The sequence below is a fragment of the Solea senegalensis genome, linkage group LG16 (genome assembly GCF_019176455.1).
Source record: "Solea senegalensis isolate Sse05_10M linkage group LG16, IFAPA_SoseM_1, whole genome shotgun sequence".
Taxonomy (NCBI): domain Eukaryota; kingdom Metazoa; phylum Chordata; class Actinopteri; order Pleuronectiformes; family Soleidae; genus Solea; species Solea senegalensis.
This window is the reverse complement of record NC_058036.1, coordinates 8868606-8884271: the sequence shown is the minus strand read 5'-3', so window position 1 is coordinate 8884271 and position 15666 is coordinate 8868606. Positions and strand designations below refer to the sequence as shown.

Sequence of the window (15666 nt, the reverse complement as noted above, 5' to 3'; positions counted from 1 at the left end):
CAACATGCACCAGCTCGTTTTAAGTCCAAATGATTTACTATTTAAACCTTCTTTACTTACAGCTGAGGTGTAAAATCTATACACTTAAATAAATGTGATAATGAGTTTATCCACCATTGCTTTTATGAAGCAACGTGTGCGCGCGCGTGCGCGCGCGTGTGTGTGTAGGCTGTTGATAAGACTCGGCGCTAGGACCTTGGCTCAGTCAGTGCGCAAATCCCAACAGCAGCAGCAACAGAAGCAGAGAAACAGCGCTGCTTCTCTGCTTCTCTGCTCTCACTCACACAGACGGAGGTTCTCTCTCTCTCTCTCTGTCTGAGCTGCGATTCTATCCATCACCGGCGGAGGAAGAGGAGCAGGGAGGAGGAGGAGGAGGAGGAGGAGGCTGCTGAAGCTGCACGGGACCTGAACCAGCCGGGCTTCGCTCCTGCTCCTGGAGTCCTCCGTATGGGCTCACCATGCGCAGGATACGCGCCAACGCCATCGCGATTCTCACCGTTGCGTGGATCCTGGGGACGTTTTATTACCTGTGGCAGGACAACAAGCCGCAGGCGTCGTCGTCGCAGTCGGCGGCGGCCGCTGCTGCTGTGAGCCGCGGCAGGAGCCACGGGCAGAAGCCGGTGCCCGGGCGGCTGGAGATCCACCGGGACGACAGGACCATCCCACTGATAGTGAGTGTGCGCGCGGGCGTGTGTGTGTGTGTGTGTGTGTGTGTGTGTGTTGCTGACGTTGAAGCTGCAGGAGAGTGTGTGCTGCATGTTGATGTGTGTGTGTGTGTGTGTGATGAGGATGATGGAGGAGGTGATGGTCACAGCTGGCTGTCACAACAACAGCCTCCTGTTAATGCTCCGTAATAACAACAATAACAACATGAATATGATCCACGGGCAGCTTTGATCTCCTCATCCATGTCTCGTGTCTGTATTTTTCCTCGAGCCTGTGAGAAACTCACAAGCTCTAATAGGATTTTCCATAAGTCCTGACCTGCGCGTTGTGCGCAAACGCCTCGTCTGAATTGAACATATAATATTACAGTTGCATCTAATGATTGTTTTCACGATCGATTCATCGAGTATTTGTTTCGTTCATAAAATGTTTGTCAAACCCGGACATGATTATGTTCTCGGATGTTTTGTCCACAAGCGGTTTGAATGATTTCTTTATCAAAATGGAGAAAAGAAAGCAGAAAACATTCACACTTAAGAAGGTCTATTCTATAACTGAATAATTGATCATCAAAATATCATTTTGAGTCATTTAGGTGGCTAATATTTAATAGACCCTCTCATAAGGTTTCTGCAAAATCAGAATCAGATTCAGTTCGTCACTTGCTGAGACAGGTTGTCTCTCTGGTGAATAAAAATATAATAGTAAGTACTAAAAGTAAGAAATAATATCTCGTTTCTCATTTATTACAGTTATTAATTTACAGTAACCAATTGACCTCATCCCCATATTGCATGTTTTTGGACTGTGGGAAGAAGCCTGGGGTTTATATGTGCATGTACATGGTTCACACACAGGTCTGCACAGCCTTATCTCTAACATTAACCTTAACCTTGACCTAACCACAATTCAAATCCTGGCCCTAAAACCTCCTCAGAAATGAGGTTCTGCCTCATTAGGACCAGGTTTTGGTCTCCATGAGAACTACCAGTCAGACAAGGTCAGTGTTTATCCCAGAAATGGACAGAATAGGCCTGGACAGAGCAGTGAATGCTGGGATTGCAGCCGGATTCATGCCAGCTCAGATTATAGGAGATGTGGTGACGGCGTCGCCTTCAGGTGTTTCTGTCACATTGAGTGTGAAGACAGAGGAGGGACATGTGGACATTTAACCAGAGGCTTGTTCAAATCCTGGGTCGCGGTGCCCCTGAGCAAGGTACCTAAGTCCTCACACTCTCCGGGTGCAGGACGTGCGTGGTTTGTGGGTTAGAATCCAGAAGAAAAATTCAGTATCACTGGTTGGTGTGTATGTATGAAAATATGAGGAATTCTAATTCTAGCTGGAGCTTTTATTCAGTAGACAGGATCAAGTTTAGCAGTCACAGGGACATTAGCTAAGGTCATAGTCCGACTAACTCCCATAGTCGGACTAACACTGGTGGCTAAATGGATGCGCTGAACTCTGATCCGCACAGCTCCGCCAATTTACGCACAGCTGGAGTTGCAAGACAAGGTTTTCTCGCGAAAATACACTATATGTTGTAAACACAACAAACGGAGCACTATTTCTACTAACCGAAGAAACAGGAGCACACAAGGATTCTCTCTATGATGTCGTTAAAACAATACTTCACCAATTTGCATTTAGCTTTGCGTTTCTAGAATAGGGGTAGTATTTTTGAGAGTTTCCCCTGAGTCGAGTAATATCTTCATTCTTTTTTTTGTTTCATGCCCACCAGTGACACTGCAATGCTAATTCTGCACTTTTTAGACCCACTCGTAAGGGGGTGGGACCTCATTCCCAGAATGTAAACAGTTTCCGCCATCTTTGCTAACAGTTATGCTAACAGGATAACAGTTTAGTCGATTACCAATCGATTCATTGTTGAAATGTCAATAAATATGCGGGAGAACTCCGTTTTATTCAGTTCATGTAACATTTTGCATGAAAAAGAACATAAAAATGATGATTCTATTGTCAAAATACAAATAATCTTTGCAGCTCGTGAATGAACCTCATTGTAAAATTGGAGTCCAGTGAATTCTGAGTTGCTGCCGAGTCTCAACGACGGAGACGAGCGACAAACAATTAGACGCGTGATCGAATGTATCTGCAGGAGACAGAGACGCAGCTCACTCACTGGAGCCTCTTTCACAATTTACAAGAGCAATAAAATGCTGAGGATGTGCGCCAACATGTCAGGATGTTTCACTCCAGCAGCAGCAGCAGCAGCAGCAGAGTCAGTGAAACGCTGTTCACATGCGCCGGTCAATAACTCAAGGGCAAAAGCCAAAGAGGGGGCAGTTTGTGGCGTTTATTCTGTATTTAAGCTTCATGTTTATGTTTCATGTTGTGTGAAGAGAAAATAAAATCGGAACTTTAGCACTTGTCAAATAACCAGACGGTCCATGAGCGCGACGTCCGACACAGGAATCAAAGCGAACAAAGCCGAACTGCAGATCAGTTAAAGAGAAATCTCCAACATTTAGCACGGAAATGTCTAAAATCTCAACATTTTTGTGAGGTGTGGCAGGACCATGTAAATGTAAATATGTAAATGAGCCAGGCTATGGGCCCGCCCACTCCAATAATCAATCCTCAGCTGGCCAAATGTTTTACATTTAGTTCTAAAAATGCAGATTACACTGTTAGAGTGAAACATTGGACAAATCACACAGTTTAGAATATATATATATATATATAAAGCTACACAATTGTTTGGAGTTAAATTGAATTGAGTTCAGAATGACACAGTGTCACAGTGTGATGATGCGGTGAACTGTAAACAGACTACATCTGTAATCAGATCGCTCTTTGAACTGTGCACCCAGAATAAGTCGGTTTTTCTTTTTTTAATCTGTGATTTGCTCAGTGAGGTTGTTCACCCAAATCAGACACTGAGCTTCTTCTTTCTTTCTTTCTTTCTTTCTTTCTCTCCCGCTGTTTCCCATGAGTTGCTTTATTTGCAGCAAAGTTGATTTATTTACTAAATGACATCGTCTGTCAGATAGTTTTTTTCTGTCTTTCTACAGTTACAATGCATAAACGCTGTATATATATATACATATATGTATATATATATATACGTATATGTATATATATATAGATAGAGGTACCAGCTGGTTTAACATGTATACGTATGTACATACATGTGTGTGTGTGTGTGTGTATGTATATATTATTCTGACTAACCAGGATTCACATTCACTTAAACAGTCCACAGGAGAAGTGGGTTAAATGTGCTGTTAACAATCATGTCTGAGGAAGGATTAGACACTGTTTCCATCACAGTAACACACACACACACACACATACACACACGCTGTTACTCAAATCACATCATGCATTTAGTCATTGAAAGTGCCCAAAATATGATTCATTTAATGCCTCAAAGCTTCCAGCTGATGTGTTTCTTTAGGACTGTGGTGTTGTGTTGCTTGTATAATGGTGTGATGACACACGCAAACCTCTGTTTGAGGAAATACTAACATTACCAACACAGTGTCAAACACATGACCTCTGTTTTATTGATTTTTATTGTCTGTTTTTGATATTTAGAGATGATTATTTGTGTGTGTGTGAACTATATATCACTCCATATCAAAACAAACACTTTTATTCTGGAAAAAACATTGTTATTGCTATTGCTGAATGTATCAGACTGATATCAGCATCGCTAGACACTCAAGTTTGTGATATAAACACAAATTAATCATTAGAGTCAGTTCATTAAAAAGATTAGGTTAGTACTTCCTGCATAACCTCTGTTAAATATTGAGATTTTAGAAATGTCGGAGATTAACGCACATTTTCAGGATTTTTACTCACCTACGTCGCTTGTGATTCAGTTTGATTCTTGTGTCTGACCTCGCCAGAGCAGGTACTATAAAAGTACCAGGTATTATCACTCATGGAAAAGCAAAAAAAGGAGTCGAGCAGTGCCAAGCCAAATCGTGCTGGAACTGTTTAGTGGAAAAGCGCCAAAGTTGATATGGCTCCTGAGAAAATGATCTAAGTTGACACACGTACTTTATTTAAAACTCTCAGGACTGCAAGATAATAAATCATTGTTATTTAAATGCCCTGGACAATCGTTTGTGCAGGAGTTGGAAACAAAGCGAGCAGGAATAAATATCAGTATTTATAGAGATGAGTGTCCGAATCCTCGGGACCTCGTCCGGTGTGAGTTTTTATGTCTAGTTCTAGGGCAGTTTTATTAATGACCATGTCCCGATTACTCAACAACTGCTTTGAGAGAAAGGCTTGGCTGAGTTCCCTCAAAGTTACAGAACAAATATTCAAGTTTTCAGTTTGGCTTTTGTTACGCTGGGGCCTCAATGACCTTAATACCTCAACAGCTGCTGCTGCTGATGATGATGATGATGATGATGGGATGTGCTTAGTCCTTGGTTGGACCGTGCTACTGTGTTGTGGTGTTTCCTTTCTCTACACACTTGTGTACCAGCCTGTCAAAACCACCATTCTGGGATTTTTGCACGTTAATTTTTGCAATTTGTTGTTTTGTATTACGCTCGTCATATTTCCAAATGACAGTCCAGTTTATCATTTAAACACATTTTACAGTTTGTTCAAATCTAAATCTTACATCTAGTCTCGCCACTTTCCTTTTGACATGCGGCATTTTTTTATGCCTGTTAACCACTATGTTCTGTCTCTGCACTGTCGACTCAGGTGTTCCTCATGGCTCATTACTGGTACCCGTTACACATTATCCATAGTCGTGGCGTTTCCTTTCGCATCGAAACTAAAATCAACAAAGATTGTTGTACAGTATCATGTTTTTTTCCAACATCAGGCCATCTGCTGTTTCTCTGTTGGTACACACTAACGCTCCTGCCAATATTTTTGGCGCTCGGTTTTATTGGAATAAAAGCTTTGATCAACACACAACAAATCGCATGTGGCATTTTTATGATAGTAGGCATGTTTCCAAAAATGACATACCTACTAACACTTGTTCACCCTTTTAAGAAGTGCCTTTAATGTATTTATGGCTCTTTGTTCTTGGAGAAGCACATATGTGTTTAGCCACCATCACTGATGGATAGGAAATACGTTGTTTTGGTGCGAGAAGTCTCAAATATGGAGAGAAAACAATATTATTCATGAGAATTCGGTACTGACTGACTTTATGTGATACAATATAACAGTTTAATGATTACAAAATAAACAAAAAATAATGTATAAATTGGCAAGCAGAGTTTATTTCAATAGCTGTGTTGGTGACCCAAGAGGTCACAGACCATATTTAGAGCTCTAAAAGTATAAGATTGAGAAGCAGTGAATGTATTATTAAATATTAAATGTATGAGTGTTTTCCTGAAGAAAAACAAAACTGTGTGCTTGGTTCCTCTTGGCTGTGGAGGCTCAGGAGGTTGAGTGAGTCATCCATTAGCATTCGTGTTGATTTTCTCGATCTGCCGCTCGTCTGTAGCAGGACGTTGAACTCCTGATTGATTCCCGTGAAGACGCAGACACCTCACCTCCACGTTTAAACGAGGGAATATATATATATATGTATATATATATATATATATATATATATACAGGACATAATAGTAGGAGTTGGAAATGATGGTTGAGTGGGTGGAGCATCCTGTGATGTTGCATGTGCTGTTTGGTTCTTTAGGTTTGCGGTTTGTGGACCAATTGTTTTTGTGGCAGTGTTGGTTATCTGAGGTTTTGTTAAAGGTGCGCTGCGTAAATGTGTCGTCGTTGATGTCATTCTGTATATTATAAAACATGTTATGTTACTTGGATGCTGCATCTTTTACCTATGAAATGGGCTTTTCAATCAGGTCAGCTACGGACTTTGTTTTTTTTTTTGACCTTGTTGTTGTGCCCTCTGCAGGTGACTCAGCCTCCGCGGCCCGAGCAGCAGGCTCAGCTCCTGGGCAGCTTCGATGACAAGTCGTACCTGGCAGTGAAGCAGCTGAAGCCCGGCGACGACCCGTACAAAGAACATGCGTTCAATCTGCAGGAGAGCGACCGCCTGGGCAGCGAGCGAGCGATCAGAGACACCCGACACTACAGGTGAGCAGCGTGAGCAGTTAGAACAAACAGGCTGCACATAATGTTTATTAATGACAATATCCAGGATATTTTCTTGAATAATCCTTTGAATGTGAATGAAAGCTCGTCCGCTTATGCTCGACAGTTTGTCATGTGTATTTGGTGTTTTTGGCAACAAATGATTAAAAAAAAAGAAGAAGATTAACTTCCCTAAATGGACCAAACAAAACGTTAAAAACAAAACAAACAGTGAATAATGTGTCGCACAATCACAGCCGTGTGATGTTTCCTCTTCGTGTTTCCTCACCTGGATTTAAAGCTCACAGCTATAGGTAGCAGATTAAAGCAGGGGGTCAGAAATCTGCAAAGCTGTTGCCTGGCAACCACATATTTCCATGTCATTACAGCAGCGGTGCTGAGGCGGATCCAGAGGGCACTGCTGTTAATCACACCTGCCCATTATGTCTGTGTGTGTGTGTGTGTTCCGTCAGAGCAGTGTCCTCAGAAGCATCACTGCACAAACCTGTGTGTGTGTGTGTGTGTGTGTGTGTGTGTGTGTGTGTGTGTGTGTGTGTGTTGTTTTAGCCACTGGATATTTCTGTAACTTCTGTAATCCAGAGAGAACTAAATGAAACCTCTGTCTGTCCACAGGTGTGCTTCTCTGAGTTATGACGCCGACCTTCCCTCCACAAGCGTCATCATCACTTTCCACAACGAGGCTCGCTCCACTCTCCTCCGCACTATTAAGAGGTAATGAGGTCAAACACAAGCGGCCTAAATAGACCAGAGCAGTCAAAATATAAAAAAAAAAAACATCAAAATATTGTGTTTTTCGGACTAAAACGGGACTTTTACAAGTGAAGATACAGTTATTCTGATACTTTATTCAGTGCAGGACTATTTCATTTATGTTAGAACATGATGCATGTGTAACAGAACTTATTTATTCACAATAAAACATCTGTTAGATCAGAGAACAATGCGCTTCAAAGTGTAAATGTAAATGTCGTAAATGTGCCGAGCCATGGAACAACCAGGAACAAGTCAACAAATATTTGTAGAAGATGTGGCCATTCTGAATGTAGGCATACCTCAGACTGGTTTATTTACACCTTCTGGGGTCTAAGGGACAGTATCATCATATTTACATAGCCCAACCCTTAGCTTGCACTGACTGGGGCTCCCAGTCCGAGGAAGACGTACTGGAGCTGGACTATGGGGAGGATGAAAACGAAACCTTAGATATCCTCATTTTAGAGGACGATGATGAGAATTTATCTGCATCGCCAAGAACGGGACAACACAGTTTGTCCCCATCTTCCCAGAGCTGCACACCGGTGTAAAGACCATTCTTAGAGCAGCAGGAAACCAATACCTGGTGCTGCATGTGATGGAGAGCCTGGCTCTCCTACGCACTGACCGTCTGAGTCTGACCGGTTTCAGAGGACTTCTCACCACTTACCGAGCTGAGATGTGTGACGAGTACGTGAGAACACGTGATCCGCTCTCGCTGGAGGAAATACCGATCCTTTCTTTGCCTCTGTGTCTAGCGCCCCGCGGTCCAGGCCATGGAAAAGCCCGGTCCCAGCTGCAGCAGTGTGTCTGGGGATTTTTCTGGGGATGCTCCTCTGGATGTAGACTCCACTCGTTGCTGTGGCGAGTTGGACCTGGCCTCTCACATCCGTCCGTTCCTATATACTGGACGTCTCAGCCCCCGTGCGTGGCCTGTGTTAGACCATAGATGTTAGGGCAGTGGAAGTTGAGCTGCGTTCTTGTGCAACTCCGAAAAGGAGGACAACTGAGCGTCCAGCTGGACAGGATATTTAAAATCTGCATGGATCAATGAGAGATTACGTACCTTGCTCAGAGGGCACCGCAGCCCTTGCCCTGTCCTGAGATTGAACCAGCAAACTCCAAGCCAGTGTCACACTTGCTGTTTGTAGGTTGTGAATGGAAAAAGTGGCCTAGAATTCATTTGCACTTTGATGTGTACTAGTACAAGGATTGAAAATCAGAGTCTAGATACAATAAACTCTCCTTCTCTCTCCCAGCGTCCTGATGCGGAGTCCTCCGTCTCTGATTCAAGAAATAATCCTCATCGACGACTTCAGCTCTGATCGTGAGTCACAGTTTCTTTTTTTCCGGGCAAAGTTAAGGTAACACTTTATATTCACCATTAACTATGTGCTCACTAACGTGCATATACTGTAAGTAGCATACTGGCCCTTTATTAGTCGTTATTAAACATGCATTAACACCTTAATCAGGAAAAATCTTAATTCATGTCATAATAGAGGTAGAATAAGGTGTTTAATAATGACTAATAAAGGGCTAGTATGCTACTTATGCATGTTAGTAAGCAGTTAATGGTGAAATGTGTTAAATAAAGTGTGACCAAAGTGAAATGTCCAGTGCGTCTGTTATTAACTTACAAAGAACCAAAAACTCATCAAAATAAAAAAAGGACAAAACTATTCCAATCATGCACAGAGTTAAAAACAAACACATGACAGAGGAAAAACCTGATTTCATTTCATTTTATCACAACATGAGGAGGAAATATCCAACAACTGTTCAGAAGAGATGAAATTATGTAGAACATGAAATAAGGTTAAGTTTTAATTTGTTTTCTATTCCTTTTCTGTACTCTTTTTTTCCCTCTTGTATTGTTTTGAGTGTTTCACACATGTTTTGATTTGACTGTTATAAAATCTAAAAATGACAACTAAAAGTAGTCTCCTGACTAAAATGGACTATGCAATGATGAATCTCTATTTACTGCAACTGCACTGCAAACTGTTATTTCAAAAACAAAAAAAAGGATGATGACTACACTAGTGTAAGAACAAACGATGGTAACAGAATAAGCCACACCCCTTCCTATGTGTTTTATAATGTCCAGTTTTTTTTATGTATGGTATACGTATTGTTCTGTGTAGCAGTGGAGCTCACAAAATAGCATCTGTGCTCCAGTTTCTGTGATGAGAAGTAGCACATACAGAGAGGTGTGGTTTCTCCTTTTGGCCACAAGGTGGAGTATCCGCTAAAGTGAGCACTGCTCAGGAGTAAACAAGGCAAGCAGTGCACAGTGTTAGCCCGCCCCTTTCCTTTTTGTTTTTTTTGGATTGACAGGTAAGTGGCAGGCTCGACTCAACTCCATGGGAGATGTGCTTGATTTCATAGTGATAGCGGCGCACCAGAGAAATTTATATTATCATTTTTTTTCAGCGTGAGAAATACAAGACAAGCCCTGGATTAGGATTAGAAAAGTTCCTCACTTCATTTTACTCTAATTTACTCTAATACTTAATTGAGTGATCTAAATGTCATGACCGAAATAAACATTTAAATAAATAAATAAATAAATAAACCAGATTAATCTATTAATCTGTTGATTATTTTCTCGGTCAGTCAAGTACTTAAAATGTTAAAAAAATTAGATTTTTTTCTTTTTTGTCAAACCTGGAAATGATGATGTTCTCAAATGTCTTGTTTTGTCCACAAACTAAAATGATTCAGTTTGAATGATTTGTTTGTTATATGGAGCAAAGAAACCACAAAAGATTCACATTTAAGAAGCTGAAAAATCAGAGAAAAATTGTCGAAATAAGTGATGATTAATTTAGTAATCCATTAAATAATCGTTGCACCCCTAAATTATTAGATTTTATATTATTTAAAGAAATAATAATGCAGTTTTTTTCTTTTTGTAATTTTGCTTCCTACTAATATACAAATATATATATATGTATTATTGTGTTATTTTTATCATGTTCGAATAAATAGGTAAACTGCAGACTGCAGATTGCAACTACAGTGGCCTTCACGTACCACAAAGACAGTTGCTTTACTTTAACATCTTATTTTGCTTAAAAGTGCAAAAACACACATTTTCGTTTTGTTTTATTTTGTTTTTCCATTTAGACTGCAGTAGAAACATGACACTGTAAGATGTCGACCTCCATAAAACAAGGCCCTTGCCGTTATTTTAAGTATAAATGAATATAATAGTTAGTAGCTAAAAAAGTTGACTTAAAAACTGCTATGAATTTTAAACATGTGATAAGCGATCAGTTAATAAATCACAAGAGCTTTGGTTTCATTCAGTCCTTCATGGTCAATAGTATTTTATTCATGAATACAGAACTGCTGTTTTTGTTAATTGTTGAATTAAAAGTTTATTTGAACAAGACGTGGTGGAATCAGTTGAACCGCAAATTAAAGGGTTGGTCTTGTTTTTTGAGAGTGTGATATCACAGGAGAAGCCTAGTCATTATTCCTCTTTGTCAGCAACAGGCAGCAGAAATAACACGAGCGCAGGCTTGTTTCTCCTTGCATCGCTTTCTGTAATTACTGCATCTTCTATCTGTGGGATGAACACAGTGACCTACATTCACTGTGTACACACACACACACACACACACACACAGACACAGAGCCGTCAGAGTTGGCCAGACATTCAAACAGCAGCAGCAGTGGCTCCATTATCTCACTGAAGCCTCATTTATTATCGACTGCTGCTGCCAGTCTACAAAGCTGCTGCTGCCACCGTGAACTGGCACCAACACCAGAGTCTGACATTTTTGCCTTTGTTCTCAATGAATTATCACTCACTCATTCACTCATTTTCCATGTAAGGAAGAGGATTAGGGCCACATATAAAAATAGAAATAAAATAAAAAAGTTGCGATTTCTCATAAATCAGACTTTTTCATTACGATTCTGAGATTAAAGTCAGAATTTCATATTTTAACTTTTGTTTCTGAAAAAAATCATATGTGTCCCTAATGATCTTCTATCTGTGTATCTATGGCAGTGGTTCTCAACCTTTTTGTACCAGAAAGAGTTTCTTCTGAAAACATTAAAACATTAGTATGTTTTTAATGCAAATATCTCCATATTTCAGAAAAACGTAGACATTTAAATGCAATAAGCTCCATTATTCTTCGCCATAGTTCACATATTTTCATTTATGAATCCAACAGTGCTTGTATTTAACCAGCAAAGATGATATTTCACAGTGTTTCTTCACATTTGTGTTTCGTCCAAAGTGCAGGTGACGTTCACGCAGTGAGAGTGTGATCTCGTCAGTGTGACCTGGCAGGCAGACGGTCGGACGAGGAGGAGGAGGATGAGTTTGTCCTCTTCCTCTCTCTCTGAGTATAATCCCGTTAAACCTCACCTGGAGGCGAGGACACTGTCCTCATTCAAGGCCACTGAGCTTTACTGGGAGTTCAGAAGCGTGTGACAAGAACAAACAGCACAAAACACAACATTGTCGCACTACAACAGGAATTCAAACAACTTAAACATACATCCACTGAACTCCATCTTTGTTTTAATTCCTGTTTATTTAATTTTGTACACGGCCATTTTCTCATTCCCTCACATGATTGCGTTCACAAAATGTCTTTATCAACCCTTTTAAAATGTTTGTAGTTTTGCTGTTTGATTATATATCATTTCCTGTGTTCCTGTGTTAACGTGCTTGGTATTCAAAACATGCACAGGGTGCAGTTACATGGCAGCGTATCAATGATGCAAGCACTCTGAAACACACACACAAACATTCTTGTACAATGTTCCTAGTGAGGGCATTTATACATATAATACATTACAGAGCTTGTTACCTAAACTAAATGCTAACTAGTGTTAACTAGTGCTGTCAGTTTAACGCGTTATTAACGGCGTTAACGCAAACCCATTTTAACGGCGTCAGTTTCTTTTATCGCGAGATTAACGTTCTTTTTGGCCTAGCCTTTGTAGTTTTTTACTAGTAATGTTAGAAAAACTACAACACCGCACCGGATCTAGCTAGACCGGAAACAAAACAACAGGCACTTGTTTGGGCTCGAGAGCCGGCCAAAGAGTAGTAGGCTAACGTTGCTAACCAAGCTCTGAGACCCCCGAGCTGTAGTACGGAGACCGCCGAAGACCGCGAGCTCCTTTAGCTCAGATTAGCTCGTTACGGCAACAACACATTAAACCGTGTGACTCCGTTTGCGTTGAAGAACGGCACATTATTCACAGCACTACAGGGTGATACACAGCCTCTCTTATTATTGTGCGGCTCTCACAATAAGAGGAATAACTTAAAATATTCAGAATAATATGCAGAATGACAGAGATATTGTCTCAATTAAAAAAAGAGCCACTTTTCTATGTTGATAAGGACATTAAAATTAGGGGAAAAGGGACATTTTAATAGATAAATAGATTTAATAGATACATTTAGAGGAGATAAAAATAAAATATTTTAATTGTTTGACAGCACTACTTAAAACCAACTCTTAACCCATCAACAGCCTTATTGTTAAGGTAAGAGAGAGCGAATTGTCCTCACTTTCACAAAATTTCATCACTTCCTGTGGTTTATTCGTTTTTTGGTCCCCAAAAAGATGTAGGTACAAGTACACACAGGTTTGTGCAGATATTCTTCTGAGGACACTGCATTGACTTCCATTCGTTTGTACAGCCTGAACAAAGCCTTACCTCTAACCTTAAAGGAATATTTCACCATTGGAAAGATGAATGTCTATTAAAACTGGGTCATCTATGTAGTAGAAATGTGAAATAATATTTGAAGCAAGTGGCCGAGAAAGGCAGAAAAATGTAATTTTGGCTCATGTAGATGAACGACAACAACTCCCAGAATGCACACGGTTAGAGTAACTTTTAGCAAAGATGGGGGACACGTGTTTACATTCTGGGAATAAAGTCTCGTCCCCTGTGGGTGAGTCTAAAAAGTGTGGAACTGGCGTTGTAGTTTCAAACCTTGAACTGACTTTGGTGAGGGAGGGAATGGCCACAAGGCCACATGCAAATCAGTGAAGTATTCCTTTAACTCAACCCTAAACCCTTAACTTAACCATTTTCTCAGATATGAGGTTCTGCCTCATTAGGACCAGGTTTTGGTCTCCACTCATCAGGACCAGTAGTCCTGTAGATGAGTACACACAGATGGACACTCACATCTGCTCTGTGGGTGTGACCTTTGACTCTCAGTGCTTCTTCCCTGAGTGGATAAAGCTCCACATCCTCGAGCTTAAATGTAAACAAAACATTTTTGTACACAACCGCAAACATAATCAAACAGGATTACAGCGTAATGTCGCCACATGGCTGCTTCATATACCTACAAGCTCTCTACAAGCAAGATCTCACTCACTCTCTGCTGCTAATCCTAATCCTCTCAAGGGAGTGTGTATGTGCGTGCCACTGTTTGCACACTGTTTGTGAAGGTGTGAATTGATAGACACTTACACACCGCTACTTTATTACTGTAGGCACACAGGACAATAGAGCTCCTGTGATGTGGTAAAAATTCAGATTCATGATTATTTTTGACGGATACTGGGATTATGATGATTCATAATTAGTACGAGTTATCAGTTTTTGAATTTTTAACTGCATTTTTCAACTTTACAGCCTTTTATCAACCATAACAGATAATCTTTAATCTGAAAAATCCCTGCATTGCTGCAACATTTTGTATTAATGCTATTTTTAATTTGTAAATTGCACCTGTAGTATTGCAATTTGAAATATAATTTTATTGTGTAATTCTTACTAGGGCTGAAACAATTACTCAATTATTAATGGATTGCTAAACTCTTTTGATAATCGATTAATCATTAATTTTTCAGCTTCTTTAATGTGAACATTTTCCGGTGTCTTTGCTCCATATAACAAAAACTGAATCACTTTGGTTTGGGAAATACTGATCATCGTTTTCTGACAATTTATGGATTATTCGATTAATTGAGAAAATAATTAAGAAATTAATTGATTGTGAAAATAATGGTTTAGTTGGTTACTGTGGATGATGGTAATAATGAGCCGCTCACTGGATTTGTTGATGGAAAAATGATTTTGAATGAAAATGAAGTTTTAAACGGGATGTGTCACATGATGATTTAATATTATGGTTTGAGTGGCCTTTACCGAGGGTGTGTATGTGTTTAACTGTGGACATGTCTGTGTCTAAATCCATGCAAGTGACAAGAGTGTGAGACGATGTTTTCCTCTGTGTGTGCGTCCTGTCTCCGCCGTAACCTTCCATCTCCTCCTGTCTCCTCATCCAGCTGACGACTGCCAGCTGCTGTCTCAGATCCCCAAAGTCCACTGCCTGAGGAACAGCAGGAGAGAGGGTGAGTGGACACATCAGGGAGAAAATGGTTTGAAATGTGACGAAATATATTATCTATTGGATAATTGGACATTTTCTGAATCTTTTTAAACCTTTATTCATACACATAATCTAATCCAAATGTTTTGGGAAAAAAAGTGATTGATTCAATTCAATTCAAGAACAAAACATGAGTTCATTTTTTTCTGACATTAAAAGATGCCTCTTTATTTTTCTTAAACGTTATTGAGCAGTTTAGATTAAATCTACAGAGTTTATGAAAAAGGATGTATTAGTATTAGTAACACTTAAATTAAATATATTCAAACTAAACGTTAATGTGTTACAAAGACATGACCTATATGATTATTTTTTTAGTTTAGATTAGAGCTGAGCAATGTATTATATATGCAATCAGAAAATTAAAAATGTTACACTTCAATATCTCTTATTATGACAGTTTCGACTATATTCCATGCAAAAAAAAACACGTAAGTATTTATGTGTATATGTGAGAATAAGGACGGCACTGATATGGTAAAGCCTACCATGTCAGGTAAAGGACTTGTTTTTTGGGAGAGACTTGTTTTTTGCACGTTTTTATTGTGATTAAGGATACAGAGGAAGGTTATATTTGGGGTTACAGATTTAGGAAACTATAAACAAACAGCATGGAAAACCAAAAAGAATGGGTTTTTAAGTATACTATTAATTTCCCAGGTTACAGGAAAAATAGATGGGGTCTTAATAACATTATGTAAAATCTATGCTAGTGATATTTGTTTTTTACAGAAAGATGTTTGACTTAAAAGATTACTTCACTACTGTAGCTTTGTAT

General features: G+C 39.7%; 1 protein-coding gene across 1 annotated transcript in view; it reads left to right on the top strand.

Moving 5' to 3' along the window:
• The first annotated feature begins 268 nt into the window (after positions 1 to 268).
• galnt16 (UDP-N-acetyl-alpha-D-galactosamine:polypeptide N-acetylgalactosaminyltransferase 16) overlaps positions 269 to 15666 on the top strand; it is a 36980-nt gene continuing 21582 nt past the window's right edge. The window contains exons 1-5 of the mRNA XM_044048041.1: positions 269 to 671; positions 6540 to 6721; positions 7352 to 7450; positions 8752 to 8819; positions 14785 to 14850. Of these exons, the coding sequence (XP_043903976.1) occupies positions 459 to 671; positions 6540 to 6721; positions 7352 to 7450; positions 8752 to 8819; positions 14785 to 14850 (628 nt within the window). The 5' untranslated portion in view covers positions 269 to 458. The remainder of the gene's footprint in view (positions 672 to 6539; positions 6722 to 7351; positions 7451 to 8751; positions 8820 to 14784; positions 14851 to 15666) is intronic.